The 16,073-nt window shown below is 38.7% G+C and overlaps 1 protein-coding gene across 1 annotated transcript in view; it reads right to left on the bottom strand.

The window, feature by feature from the left end:
- Nucleotides 1–2,166: 2,166 nt before the first annotated feature.
- The window catches only part of mau2 (MAU2 sister chromatid cohesion factor), a 30,273-nt gene continuing 16,366 nt past the window's right edge, over nucleotides 2,167–16,073 (bottom strand). The window contains exons 13-18 of the mRNA XM_061888668.1: nucleotides 14,264–14,313; nucleotides 12,072–12,149; nucleotides 11,867–11,978; nucleotides 7,308–7,398; nucleotides 7,097–7,224; nucleotides 2,167–7,019 (exon numbers count right to left, since the gene is read on the bottom strand). Coding sequence (XP_061744652.1) covers nucleotides 6,945–7,019; nucleotides 7,097–7,224; nucleotides 7,308–7,398; nucleotides 11,867–11,978; nucleotides 12,072–12,149; nucleotides 14,264–14,313 — 534 coding nt within the window. The 3' untranslated portion in view covers nucleotides 2,167–6,944. The remainder of the gene's footprint in view (nucleotides 7,020–7,096; nucleotides 7,225–7,307; nucleotides 7,399–11,866; nucleotides 11,979–12,071; nucleotides 12,150–14,263; nucleotides 14,314–16,073) is intronic.

The following is a 16,073-nucleotide window of genomic DNA, read 5'->3' as shown; positions in this document are numbered from 1 at the left end:
GGCATAAGTGGAGAAATACCTCACGTACAATCACTGACTTAATTATTTGGCGTACTGGTGTGTGTGTGTGTGTGTGACAGGAAGAAATTCTAGCTTGGGTAGACATATCAGGGTTCAGGTTATACTTTAAATTTGGAGACCTCCTCATATAACAACTTATTTTATCTTGATTAGTTTTTACCCGGGCTTCACGGTGGAATAGGGGTTCGTGCGTCTGCCTCACAATACGAAGGTCCTGCAGTCCTGGGTTCAAATCCAGGCTCGGGATCTTTCTGTGTGGAGTTTGCATGTTCTCCCCGTGAATGCGTGGGTTCCCTCAGGGTACTCCGGCTTCCTCCCACCTCCAAAGACATGCACCTGGGGATAGGTTGATTGGCAACACTAAATTGGCCCTAGTGTGTGAATGTGAGTGTGAATGTTGTCTGTCGATCTGTGTTGGCCCTGCGATGAGGTGGCGACTTGTCCAGGGTGTACCCCGCCTTCCGCCCGATTGTAGCTGAGATAGGCGCCAGCGCCCCCCGCGACCCCGAAAGGGAATAAGCGGTAGAAAATGGATGGATGGATAGTTTTTACCCCAAACCTTTTCCATTTCGGGCTGCATGCAGAACAATGGGGACCGTCTTTTTTAGGTGCATTAAAAATGCTCAAAACAATCCAATGTAGGATCAATACTCTACATCTTGTTAGTTGTGTGCTACAGGGGACAAATTGAATTAGTGAAAGATCTAATATATTATATGAATAAAATATATATAGTACAGGCCAAACGTTTGGACACACCTCCTCATTCAATACGTTTTATTTTCATGACTATTTACATCAGTGGTCCCCAAACTTATTGACTCGAGGCCACAGTGAGATAAAATAATTTGGCCGGGGGCCGGGTTGCCTACCTACCAATATATATAGATATACATATATATATATATATGTATATACACACAAACATACATATATATACACATACATATATACAAATATATGCATATAAATACATATATACAAATATAAGTATATATATGTATATAGACATATATATGTCTATATACATATATATATATGTATAGCTATACATATATACGTACATATATATATACACACACATATATATACATGTATATATACATATATATGTATAGATATACATATATACACACACACATATATATACACACACATATATATACATACACACACACATATATATACATGTATATATACATATATATGTATAGATATACATATATACACACACACATATATATACACACACATATATATACATACACACACACATATATATATACATACATTTATATATATATACATACATATAGATATATATAGATTTTATATAAATATATATACATACACATCTACATATAGTCACAAATATACACACATACATACATATTCCTCACGCATTAATTGACTGAAAAAAAGGACATCAAGTGCCCACTCCATCGATGGAAAAATGCATTTTTAGACAGTATGATTTGCCTGAGCGGCTAGGAGACAGAGTAACAAGCAGAAGAAAATCAATCAGAAAGGACAGATTTGAAAAAATAATCAAAAATAATTGTTTATATATTTTTTCAAAACTTGGGACTTCCCTTGGGCCAGATTTTGGACGCTGGCGGGCCGTAGTTTGGGGATCCTTGATTTACATTGTAGATTGTCACTGAAGGCATCAAAACTGTAAATGAACACACAGAGTTATGTACTTAACAAAAAAAAAGCTGAAACAACTGAAAATATGTTTTATATTTTAGTTTCTTCAGAATAGCCACCCTTTGCTCTGATTACTTGTTCGCACACTCTTGGCATTCTCTCGATGAGCTTGAAGATGTAGTCACCTGAAAGCGATTTCACTTCAGTTTTAATGCCTTCAGTGACAATCTAAAATGTAAATAGTCATGAAAATAAAGAAAACACATTGAAATGAGGTGTGTCCAAACTTTTGGCCTGTACTGTATGTACAGAACATATGAATATAGCATACATATATTCACTGGATTTGCTCAAATTGCACTAAAATTGTTATTTTTCTGAAATAATGCTTCACTCATTTCAGGTAGCACAAACATTGGTACACAAATATTTTGAGGTGGTAGTTGTTGGAGTAAGGCTTTCATCCAAACAGAATGAGGCATTGCCAAAAACGTCTTCCATATTTTACACTTTTATTGGAAAATTATTGAAAACATGAGCAATAAAAACGTAGATATTAATAGAGTTCAACTAGTACTCAAGTTTAAACTGTGTCCATAACAGTGCCTTAAATACGAAGCATTGAGTTTATTCTACATAATTAGGGCTAAAAATACATGACACTTTTCTAAATTGAATTTTATAAAATGTCACTGTACAATAAAATGTTCAATGAGTGGCAAATTTGTACAGAAAAAACTGTCAAGGAAACAGAGTAGAACAGGGACCATAAAATGTAAAAAAAAACAAAAATCAACCTGGAGGTTACAGTTAGCTGAAAAACACCTGAACTTTGTAAAAATGAATACATCAATTCAATATATTATGAAAAAGAAAAAAAATAAGTGTCATCTTCAAAAAAAGCCACAACACAATGATATTATAAAACTCAACTTAGACATGGAAACGATTGATAATGAAAACCGAACGCTTGTTTTTTGTTTGTTTTTTAAGAAATGCATTCACGCCGAAAAAAATTGCAAAAAACATTTCATGACGTTTCAACTGATTATTGTGTGAAAAATATATTACAACATGTCTTTACTTCTCTAATATGGATTTTGTGCAAAAAATATCTACCCAGAATATCTTATTTGCAAACCCAGGTCAGAGACTAATGTACAAGGAGTCCACATCAGTAACTTCCATACGTGGAAAACAAATGCATCCACACCAAACCAAAACAATTGCAATGAAAGTATGATGGTCGAATATTTAACAACAGAATACAAAAATATTGACATGAATAAATTAAGTACTTCTATATCTTTACTACCCTCTTGTCTACCCGTCACCTGGTTTTCCCGAGAAATGGAAAAGGAAGAGGAAGGGGTCTCAACGGTGGAAGTGGAGAAGTTCTCAGAGTCCAGCTCAAACTAGACAAGCAGTAGTGGTCATTGTTCCACAGCAAATTAACGTGGTAGCAGTGAACCAGGAACTATGATCGACAGTGGTACCTTGGTTTTTGGTAATTAATCTCTTCCAAAGGCTCGGTTGAAAGTCAAATAATGTAAATTCAATGTATATGCTCCAGGCACACATAAATGTTAACACAAAAATGCATGATATGGATTAAGAAATACTTACTCTGTTAAAAGCTCCTGTTGGCGATGAGTGGCATGGGAGAGAAGGTAGCAGGGGATGAACTCACAAACACCACCTCCTTGCTTTACTTTCTGAAACTCAATGGAGTTTCTCACCCTATTTGTCAAAGTGAAGTGAATTATATTTATATAGATCTTTTCTCTAGTTACTCGAAAGCGCTTTACATAGTGAAACCCAATATCTAAGTTACATTTAAAGCAGTGTGGGTGGCATTGGGAGCAGGCGGGTAAAGTGTCTTGCCCAAGGACACAATGGCAGTGACTAGGATGGTGTAAGCGGCTATGGAACCTGGAACCGTCAAGTTGCTGGCACGGCCGCTCTGCCAACCGTGCTATACCGCCCCGGTAATGTCACTCGTCTTGAAGCCAAAAACACACTTTGTTTACGTCAACTTCGTCGTGACTCTGCAACGCTTGTAACTCTCTTCGAGCCCACAAATTCCACTTCTGCAATCAAGCTATTAGTGCAAGACGAGGCTCTCTCCCAAACTACAGAGGACAGCCAGTAAATGTCATAATACTCTTGATTGTTTGGCTAAATTTACCATAGAGGCGTGGTGCATTCGCTGACACTCTGGAAACCAGAGTCTTGTCAACTTTGATTGTAATTTTACTGTACAATAGAACTTTGTCAATATGACTGAATTTAAAAAAAATGTGTTTATTCGTACTATAAAAGACATTCTTGATGAAAATGCTGACATTATCATCAAGAAAGTCCGTCATATTACAAATGTTTATTTGTACTATCGCAGACATTCTTGATGAAAATGTCAACATTTTCATCAAGAATGTCTATGATAGTACGAATTAACACTTTTTTTTTTTTTTCAATCCAGTCATATAGACAAAGCTCTTATACAGTAAAATGTCAATGAAAGTCAATGAGACTCTGGTTTCCAGAGTGTCAGCAAATGCACCATGCCACTACCATAAGTTTAGCCAAACAATCAAGAGTATTATGGCGCTTACTAGCTTTTTTCTCTGTAGTTTGGGAGAGAGCCTCGTCTTGCACTAACAGCTTGATTGCAGAGGTGGAATTTGTGGGCTCGAAGTTGCTGGCACGGCTGCTCTACCAACCGAGCTGTACCGCCCCGGTAATGTCACTCGTCTTGTAGCCAAAAACACAACTTTGTTTACGTCAACTTATGCATTCGCACCGCCGTGACTCTGCAACGCTTGTAACTTACCATAGGTGTGGTGCATTCGCTGACACTCTGGAGTCTCGTTGACTTCAATTGGAATTTTACTGTATATTAGAGCTTTGTCAATATGACTGAATTTAAAAAAATGTGTTTATTCGTACCACAAAAGACATTCTTGATGAAAATGTCGACATTTTCATCAAGAATGTCTGTTATAGTACGAATGCGTTTATTACGAATGTGTTTATTCGTACTATAACAGACATTCTTGAAGAAAATGGTAACATTTTCACAAATTTTTTAATAAATTCAGTCATATAGACAAAACTCTAATATACAGTAAAATTCCAATGAAAGTCAACGACGCTCTGGTTTCCAGAGTGTCAGCAAATGCACCATGCCTCTACCAGAAGTATGGCCAAACAATCAAGGGTATTATGGCACTTGCTGGCTGTCCTCTGTAGTTTGGGAGAGAGCCTCGACTTGCACTAACAGCTTGATTGCAGAGGTGGAATTTGTGGGCTCTGAAAGAGTTACAAGCGTTGCAGAGTCACGAAGGTGCGATTAAATAAGGTGACACAACGGCAGTGACTAGGATGGCTGAAGCGGGGATGGAACCTGGAACCCTCAAGTTGCTGGCACGGCTGCTCTACCAACTGAGCCATACCGCCCCGGTAATGTCACCCGTCTTGTAGCAAAAACACAACTTTGTTTACGTCAACTTATGCAATCGCACCGCCGTGACTCTGCAACGCTAGTAACTTACCATTGGTGTGGTGCATTCGCTCACACGGTGGAAACCACAGTCTCGTTGACTTCGATTGGAATTTTACTGTATTTGAGAGCTTTGTCAATATGACTGAATTTAAAAAAAAAATGTTATTCGTACCATAACAGACATTGTTTATGAAAATGTTGACATTTTCATCAACAATGTCTGTCATGGTACAAATTAACACATTTTTCAAAATTCAGTCATATAGACAAAACTCTAAAATTAGGGGTGTAACGGTACGTGTATTTGTATTGAGCCGTTTCGGTAAGGGGGTTTCGGTTCGGTACGAAGGTGTATCGAACGAGTTTGTAAACTAAAGTCTTAACAAGCTACTCTGCAACTGCCTCTGTCTGAGCAGTGAGCACCCAGTATTGTCCGCCCACACAACCATATGATTGGTTACATACAAAGCCAATCAGCAGTGCGTATTCAGAGCGATGTAACAGCCAATCAGCAGTGCGTATTTAGATAGCATGGAGTCAGTGCTACGGCATCGAGATGAGCAGATATGTGTTTAGCAGGTGAGCAGCTGACATCGTACACTCCCCAAATTATAAAAAACCCTTCCCAGTCACAACTATTACAAACATCACTTTGAGCCCGTTGACCTTCTAGAAACTTAAACTGTAGCTCAGCTCTCTCATAGTTGAGGTGAAGGCTAATTATCTTTTAGCGTTACGTTAGCTCATTTTGCTGTGCGTGTGTGTGTGCGCGTGTGTGCATGTGTATAATAAAAGTCATCTACAGACTTCCCAAATGCTGTAATAAATTAAGCATGATGAGTTGACTTGAAACTGTTTAATGTTGCACTTTTTATAAGTATAAGAAAGGTTTTGTCATTTTATTTAATAAAAAAACCAATTTGAGGCGGTTTAATGTGGATTAACGTGGGTAGGATTATAATAATGTACCCAATGTTAAAAGGATAAAGCCATTGTTTACAAATTTGGTAAATAAATGACCAAAAAATGTATATTTTGTTGTTTTCTTACTGTACCGAAAATGAACCGAACCGTGACCTCTAAACCGAGGTACGTACCGAACCGAAATTTTAGTGTACCGTTACACCCCTATCTAAAATACAGTAAAATTCTACTCAAAGTCACCGTCGTGACTCTGCTACGCTTGCAACTCTCTCAGAGCCCACAAATTCCACTTCTGCAATCAAGCTATTAGTGCAAGACGAGGCTCTGTCCCAAACTACAGAGGGCAGCCAGTAAGTGCCATAATACTCTTGATTGTTTGGCTAAATTTACCATAGAGGCGTGGTGAATTCGCTGACACTCTGGAAACCAGAGCCTTGTTGACTTCGATTGGAATTTTACTGTATATTAGAGCTGTGTCTATAGGACTGAATTTTAAAAAATGTGTTTATTCGTACTATAACAGACATTCTTGATAAAAATTTCAACATTTTCATCAAGAATGTCTGTTATAGTACGAATCAAGATTGTCTGTTATAGTACGAATGTGTTTATTACGAATGTGTTTATTCATACTATAACAGACATCCTTGATTCGTACTATAACAGACATTCTTGATAAAAATGTTGGTGTAAAACCGAATTATACAAAAACCGCGGTACCACTGTATTCTAATCTGGACTAAAATGATAGAAACTTTTAAGATGTCATTTGGTTGCGTGTGACAATGTACCAACTACATACATACGCACTCACAGTCACACACACATACATACAAAGTCCTCCTCATAGCAGGCTTGCTAGGCTGGTAGTGGGGCCGTTCTGGGCTTGGATCTGGACAGGAGGAGGGCCATCGGTCCACTACAACATCAAAGAGGTGCGGTATATTAGAGTCGACAGTAAAAATGGCGGCGGAGAAAGACGTTATCTTAACATACGCTGATGAGATTGTGCTCGGGAAGGCTGCAGGCTGCGATGTGGTCCTGCAGAAGCTGCTGGGAGAAGTTCTGGTGCATCTGGGCTGCTTCGTGGGCGTCCATGGTGTTGCCAAGCGCCTTGTTTAAATCTGCAAGCGCGATCAACCGTGTTATGGCTTTCAAAACAAATCATTATTTGTTTCCAAAAAAAAAAGAGAGCTTGTGGTCGAACCCTTTAATAACGCAGAGGACCAAAGCTGCACAGACATGTCGGGGATCTTGCTGGCGAGCTGCATGGCAGGGACCACCATGTTGTTGCTTTCCTGCAAAGTGAAGATACATGTTAAAGCTGAAGTACCACTGATAGTCATGCAATTACTCTCTGCGTTTGACCCATCCCCTTGTGCTACCCCCTGGGAGGTGAGGGGAGCAGTGGGCAGCGTTGGTGGCCGTGCTCGGGAATCATTTTGGTGGTTTAACCCCCAATTCCAACCCTTGATGCTGACTGCCAAGCAGGGAGTTAATGGGTCCCATTTTTATAGTCTTTGGTATGACTCGGCCGGGGTTTGAACTCACAACCTACCAATCTCAGAGCGGACATTCTCTCTTCTCTTTTAGCAAGGAGTGATTCACTCCAGGCTCTCTCTTTTCTGCTTCCTGGTAATTTTTTCGAGTTCCAGTCCACCAGCTGGAGGTTCGTTAGTTGACATCAGCGCTTTCTTGCACTGTTTGTGTTTTGTGTTAATAAATAGAATGTTTTTTTCCCAATTCAAGTTTTATCTCAATCTACTGTATTTTCCGGATAATAAATCGCAGTTTTTTTCATAGTTTGGCCGGGGGTGCGATTTATACTCTGGAGCGACCTTTAGATTAGATTAGATTAGATAGTACTTTATTTATTCCGTCAGGAGAGTTCCTTCAGGAAAATTTTCAGCACAATCCCATTCAAGATCAGACAAACATTACAGGCAGACCGAACAGGATCGCTGATGGGTCTGCCGGCTTCCAGCGCCCCTTACAAAAAAGATGACATACAGGTGAACTGGGGGGGGAGAAAAGAATAGAAGATTAAAATAAAATAAAATAAAAAATCGGTCTTAGCCTTGGCCCTGGAGTGGGGGTGCAGACTGTGTTTCACACACAGACACCTGTGTGTGAAATTATTAACACATTACCGTAAAATATCAAATATTATTATTTATCTCATTCACGTAAGAGACGAGGCGTATATCAGCAATCGTCACACACACACGTCAACCAATGAAAATTTGACGGTGGCGGGTCATGGCAGAAGTGCACTGTGGAAAAAAAGATGCTACCCGCTACTAATTCCGTAAATATGAAAATTGATCATTTCAACATTGGCGATAATTTATAAAAACTGAGATTAGCGATTAGAAGTGACAGATTGTTTGGTAGATGTATAGCATGTTCTATATGTTATAGTTATTTGAATGACACATACCATTATATGTTACATTAACATACCAGGCACGTTCTGAGTTCGTTATTAAAGCGTCATATAACACACTTATTCAGCCTGTTGTTAACAATTTTTTATGTATTTTGAATTACCTTTCAAATGTCTATTCTTGGTGTTTTCCCCCAAAAATTTAACTTACTCTAGTGCGACTTATATATGTTTTTTTCCTTCTTCATTATGAATTTCGGCCGGTTCAATTTATAATCCCAAAAATACGGTATTTATTTTGTACTATTTCATTCCGCTCTGTCCTACTCTGCAAATAATTTCTTGCTAGTTTTCTTTGTTTTCTTCCCTTTTTCTTTTTTGCGTGCGTCAGTTTGTGGCCATGCACTAAACTAGTCAAATTTGTCAAATAAATCAGATCTAAATAAGCATACTACAACCCATCGAAACACATTAATATGATCGTGTTACATTTTTGAAAAATCGGACTACCACACCTGGATTATGCGATTAAAAACCACCGTAGGGGACCCTTGGTATCGCGCATGCACCAGTCTCAACCCGAAAGCAAGATATCATTAAAACACAACATAAGCAGCAATTGTAATGAAGAGGAGACTGTTTATTGCTTCACAAATTAAAAGAACAAAACATTTTAAAGTGCATCGATTGGAGAAAAAAAACAGATCTATTTAACAAGGTAGCTAGGGAAATGAGACTCCCGAACGAAATACGAATAAGAAGAAAGAGAATGAAGCAGGTATAATAAAGCGTACACATAGTACCTCTTAGCGTACACATAGCTCGCTCCAAAACTGATGAACATTATGTCTGTATTTCACACAACTGGCAAGATAATCCAGAACAATAGAAACCCTCATCTGGAAGAGTATTGGCCAGGGCACAAACTGCCTTTTCTTTTGAATGATCTCCGAGACCTTCAAAAGTTTTGTTTTATTTATTTAAGGAATTGTCCAAAAATTCCTTCGAAAAATCTCTCTGCCGCCGGTCTTTGTTTGCTTCAGACCTTCATCCACTCCCATACATTCTTGGTAGTGGTGTCATGTTCGTAAGATCATTCCTTGATGCTACCTGCTATGTAACATCAGCATATGCATTAGACGTGTAATATGTAATATGTGCCAATATTAAAGCTGACATCAGGTACTACAGAGCTAAGCTGTTTACTTGTATGGAGGAGCAAATGCTTAGTGTGACTTCATATGTCAACACGCTAAAAGGAGATAAGCGCCCCCCAGTGTACGAGAAGAACATGGCGTGTGACCAATAGTCACGTAAGAGAGTGCATGGACACTTGGACTTCACATGTAGGTGTGAAAATACAAAAAAAAACCCCCGCACGATTTGAGAAATTAGAGTAGTGTTGTCCCGATACCAATATTTTGGTACTGGTACCAAAATGAATTTCAATACTTTTCTAAATAAAGGGAACCACAAAAAATTGCATTGCTGGCTTTATTTTAACAACAAATCTGAGGGTACACTAAACATATGTTTCTCATTGCAAGTCTGACCTTAAATAAAATAGTGAACATACGAGACAATTTGTCTTTTAATAGTAAAAGACAAGTAAACAAAAGCTCCTAATTTAGCTGCTGACATATGCAGTAACAACATGTCAACATTATTAAGGTCAAGTGGTACAAAATGAATTATTGATCTACTTGTTCATTTACTGTTAATATCTGCTTACTTTCTCTTTTAACGTGTACTATCTACACTTCTGCTAAAATGTAATAATCACTTATTCTTCTGTTGTTTGATACTTTACATTATTTTTGGATGATACCACACATTTGGGTATCAATCCAATATCAAGTCATTACAGGATCATACATTGGTCATATTCAAAGTCCTCATGTGTCCAGGGACGTATTTTCTGAGTTTATAAACATAATATAAATGTTAAAACAACAAAGACAATAAAAATATAGAGAAAATCAATGTAGTATCGACTAAATACGCTCCTGAATTTGGTATCATTAAAGTGGATGTCAGGTGTAGATCCACCAATGGTGTTTACATTCGGGAATGGCGTCATTAGCGGTGAAGTCGATGAGCTACAGTGTGTAGTGAAGCATGTTTAGCTATTCCTCGTCCTGCAGGGATGATACTTGTAAGAAACATACTTTGTCGCAATGGAGGCCAGGATTAGTGATTTAGATGTAGGTAAAACACTGCTGACTGCGCATGCTGACATCATCTAAAGCAGTGGTTCTTAACCTTGTTGGAGCTACCGAACCCCAGCAGTTTCATATGCGCATTACCAAACCCTTCTTTAGTGAAAAATAAAACTTTTTTTTTATCAAATTCAAGACAAAGTTATATATATATTTTTTTTACTGATGCACAAAATGAACCACAACAAATTACACACCTGCAAATCAGATGGAACATTAGAGGGAACATTGTTTAGGGGTATCCATAATACACCGATAGGGAACATTTTTTATTTACGCGATGAGTCGGGTGTGTCTTGACCTCCGCCTAACCCCTGAGGCCAACTCACCGAACCCTTAGGGTTCAATCGAACCCAGGTTAAGAACCACTGGTCTAGAGGCACCTCTTACTGAGGTCGTTTCAGTGTTATAACTTCACTTTTATCGTTAGTTTTTAAGGCAAAATGCGTCCGTTCTCCCTTTTCTGTCTACACACCGTGTCTGCTTGTAAGTACTCCGTGATTGTGCGCCGCCGAACATGCTCCCCTGCTCGTAAAACCAGCAATGTCATGATGTGAGGACGACGGGTGAACGGGGGGTGGTGGTGGAGCGGTACGCTTCAGAGGCGGTATAGTACCGAATATGAGTCAACAGTAACGCCGTACTATACCAATACCGGTACACCGTACTACCCTATATTAGACTAATTACAGTAAGTGTATGGAAACATAGTGACTGTTAAAATACTTATAAAGTGCGACACGGCAAACAACATTACGCTACATTTATTTAGGTATGTATGGTACCTTTACAAATACTGTATTTGTAAAGGCAAATGCAGCCATCTGCTATTTGTTCCCCTTAGTGAAAATTGAATAACGCCTCTAGTTGTGGAGTGTTATTCAGGTGTAATATAACGTTATTCAAGAGGAAAACCATTGCAAACAGCAATTAGCTGCAGTACAGCATTGATTAGAGTGAATGCGAGGGTTTGAGGAAATAAACACTATGCATTCTTACAATAACTCACATTATAGTGATGGTAGCATTATGCAACAAACAAATTATGTTGTATTATATGGGTGGGAGAACTTACAAGCAATGACAAAATGTCACCTAATTATAAGCAGTCACAAGCATTCAAACATCCATAAAAACTGTGATGAAGTCATTTGGTCTTACTCTGTGGTTGCCCAGTACATAGAAGATGTGGCCCAGCAGAACAAGCGAGCAGGCGGTCAGTCTGTTCAGGTCCTCAGCATTGGACATCTTGAGTGTTTCTCTCAAGAACCGTCTACAGAAGTAAACAGCACAAATGTAAAAAGTATGCGTGTGTAAAATGTTGACTTTTTTTTTTAATGAGACCGACTATAAAAAGACATCATACTTTGCCTCGTTGTAGCGGCCTTGGAAGAAGGAGAGCAGTCCCCGGATGTAGAAGGCAGCGGCGCGTAGGCAATGTGAGCTGGACAAACACAAATATGACAAATATAAAATGTAATTATTACATCTTCAGTTGCATTCTTACTGCTAAATATTGCACTCAACACGAGAAAATTGCTGCAAAATCTAAAGAAGAGTTGGCTGAAACTTACAACAACAATGCCAAGTATAGACAGGTAATGTACACATCACTTTTGTACTGAACTTACTAGATTAGTGCAGGTGTCAATAAGAGATACTTTAATAGTGATCTAGTTTAATGAATACATTACTATTTAGATTATTTACAGCGCATTTAGAAAGTATTCACAGCGCTTTACCTTTTCCACATTTTATGTTACAGCCTTATTCCAAAATTAAATAAATTCATTTTTGTCCCCAAAATTCTACACACAACACTCCTGTGGGAGGGGGCTTGGCCTGCAGCGAAGCGTGGTGTGCCAGGATCAGCTTCGAAATCAGCGACAGGTGCGTAGATGGCCCACTTGGGCCTGGTTATCTAATCACCTGTCGCTCTGTTATAAGGCAGCAGCCGGGAGGAGAAAGGGGTTGGAATGGGAATTGGAGCTGGAGAAGCGTTGAAGCGAGACAAAAAAGACAATTGCCACAAATCCACAAAAAGACTATTAGAAAAAATACAACTTTGTTGTGAAGTTGAATCATGCTCTAATGATGATGATAGGTGGTCCGAAGAACCCCTTGGAAGGCAACCTCCACAACCCCATAATGACAATGTGAAAAAGTTTCACAGTCTTTGCTCAATACCTTGTTGATTCACCTTTGGCAGCAACTCCAGCCTAAAGTCTTACGATGCCACAAATTTGGCACACCTATCTTTGGGCAGTTTCACCCAGTCCTCTTTGCAGCACTTCTCAAGCTCCATTACGTCGGACGGGAAGCGTCAAGACAATTTTCAGATCTTTCCAGAGATGTTCAATCGGGACATTTACAGAGTTTTCCTAAAGCCATTCTTTCGATATCTTGGCTGTGTGCTTAGCGACATTGTCCTGCTGAAAGATGAACTGTCACCCTAGTCTGAGTTCAGGAGCGCTCTAGAGCAGGTTTTCATCCAGTATGTTTCTCTACATTGCAGCATTCATCTTTCCCTCTATCCTGACTACTCTCCCATTTCCTGCAGCTGAAAAAACAACCCCACAGCATGATGCTGCCACCACCATTCTTCACTGTAGGGATATTGGCCTGGGGATGAGCGGTGCCTGGTTACCTCCAAACATGATGCCTGGCATTCAATAATCTCTGTCTCAACAGACCAGAACATTTGGTTTCTCGTGGTCTGATAGTCTTTCAGGTACATTTTGGGAAACTTTTATGAAGGAATGGTTTTCTTCTGGCCACACTACCATACAGGCATGATTGGTGGAGTTCTGCAGAGATTACTGTCCATCCACAATGTTCTCTTTCTTCACAGAGGAATGATGTAGCTTTGCCAGAGTAACCATCAGATTCTTGGTCACATTCCTGACTAGGGCCCTTTGCTAAGTTTACAAAGCCAGCCAGCTCTTACAAGAGTCCTGGTTGTTCAAAACTTCTTCTGTTTGCAGATGATGGAAGCCAGTGTGCTAAATGGGAATTTCAAGGCAGCAGATATCTCTCGGTAACCTTCCCAAGATTTGTGCATCGAGACAACCCTGTCTCGGAAGTCTAAAGACAATTCCTTTGAATTCATGCTTGGTTTGTGCTTTCCCAAGTACTGTCAAGCATGGGACCTTATATATAGAGAGGTATGTGCCTTTCCAAATCATGTCCAATTAACGGAATTTACCACAATTAAGCTGTAGGAACACCTCAAGGATGATCAATTGAGACATGATGCACCTGATCTCACTTTTTAGGTTCATGCCAAAGGCTGTGTATACATTTATACCTGTGACTTCTTAGTTTTGATATTTCTTTATTTGCAAAAATGTCTAGAAATTTTTTTTCACAATGTCAACATAAGGTATTGAGTGTTGAATTTTGACAAAAATTGATTCATCCCATTTTGGAATAGGGCTGTAACATAAAATGTGGAAAAAGTAAAGCACTGAATACTTTCTAGATGGACTGTGCATATTGATAAATATTCTACTAATAGTGACTGAAATACTATTAAAAATAAACTCCACACGATCTTACCTGACTGGGAAGTTGTGGTCTGGGTTTATTCTCTCTAGGAGGCTGTACAACTGCAGGAGAAAGTAAAATTAAGTAAAATATTGCTAAATTAAATAGTGATTTTCACTAATAATCTCCCGGATAACCTCAAGTGTGGATTGTTTTACCTGAGATTCATTCGAGCATTACACATGTCCTGTTTTGCAGTGATTCTCAACTGGTTCTTTGTCTGGTAGCGATGTGACGTTCACAAACACATCATTTTTAAAGGCTCTTTTAGTACCTGATATGCATTTGTGAGTAACTTGTTTCTAAGCTTACACATGTGTTTGAAAAAACTAGTTATTTTATTTCTGGTGTTCGATTAAGACCATAATTAATTACTAAGTATTGACGTATTGAAGCTGCTTGCCCACGTGACATCATAAACTGCACACTATTGGCTCATGGCGGACCAATCATGTTCTCTGTTCTAGGGGCTTATTGGCTCAAGCACATCAGGTCTCATTTTGAAGCACTACGACGTTCATTAAACATTCTGTGTCTGCTAAGGCTTCTGGCACAGAACCCAAGCCTCAAAGGAAACTGCTTACCATCGGAAAAAAGAAGAATCCCCTCCTTACTATGCTAAAAGAAGGTAGCTTAGCTTAGCTTAGCTATGAGCTATTATCTACTACTTGCCATTACAAGATCAATGAATCTTTTGTTCGCGACGTAAGAAGGAAAAGAAACAAGGATGTGAAAAATGCATAAACATGCATAAAGCTGAAAAAATAAAGAGTGAATATTACTTTACATGATACTTTTAGACATTCAATCAACATATTCTTGTCTCAGTGTGGCACACAAAGAACAATATGCTATAATTTACTTTTAAACATATTTGGCTTTATGCAGTAAAAAACAGATTGTGTTTATAATGTTATGTAAACATATGCAAATTGTCCCTTGTGTGTGAATGTTGTCTATCTGTGCCGCCCGAGTGCAGCTGGGATAGGCTTCAGCTCAACTGCGACCCCGAGAGGGACAAGCAGTAGTAATGGATGGAATTCAAGTAACCATTTACAAGTATATAAACCTTTATTTATTTACAATTATATACCATTGTACTGTAATTGGAAGGTGAATAACTGCTATCCTAAAAAAAAAAACCCACAAAAAATGGACTAATTCCTGTAAGCAAAAATTTCCACACATACTGGGAGTGCGTGAGTTTAAGGAGGATGCAAGAACACCGACTAGAATTTGATGAAAAAGCAGCAACAAACTTGTCTCAGTGTGGCTAATGTCCATACTCAGTGCGAAGCAAGTTTTTTTCAAACTGAATTTTCACCTTCACGGTGGAAAATAAAGTATGTTTCTTCCAACTAGAGGGCAAATGAAGGCTAAACATTCTAGACACCAAGCAGAATGACATAAGAAGCCATGTTAACCGCTAAAGCTTCAATGTGACCAAATATCAACACTATCACTACCTCGTGTCAGCATATATACTATACTAATATTTTTCTTTTTCATGTTCTTATTAGAAAATATTACACATTTTTGTTATTGTTTACAAACACAGGGACCAAGTCACCCTGGATAAAAAAGAACTGAGGGAAAAAACCAAATTACTTAAATCCCGGCCGGCTCTGTGAGCAACTATAAAGGCTTGAATATACTCTCGTTACATAGCTTGCGTCCCCTTTGACGGCCTCTTAGTTAGTTTATAGCTCTTCCACAGAAGTCGGCCCGTGTCTTGCAATTTGCTTCCAAAGCCCAAGGGGGCATTGTTTTCCTGTTTGGTCAACCACATCTCTTCTTGACTATTTTCTTTAAAGAGAGACCT

This window comes from Nerophis ophidion, linkage group LG26, assembly GCF_033978795.1.
Source record: "Nerophis ophidion isolate RoL-2023_Sa linkage group LG26, RoL_Noph_v1.0, whole genome shotgun sequence".
In the NCBI taxonomy this organism is placed as follows: domain Eukaryota; kingdom Metazoa; phylum Chordata; class Actinopteri; order Syngnathiformes; family Syngnathidae; genus Nerophis; species Nerophis ophidion.
Note: the sequence above shows the minus strand (reverse complement) of the source record. Positions and strands in the feature narration are given on the sequence as shown.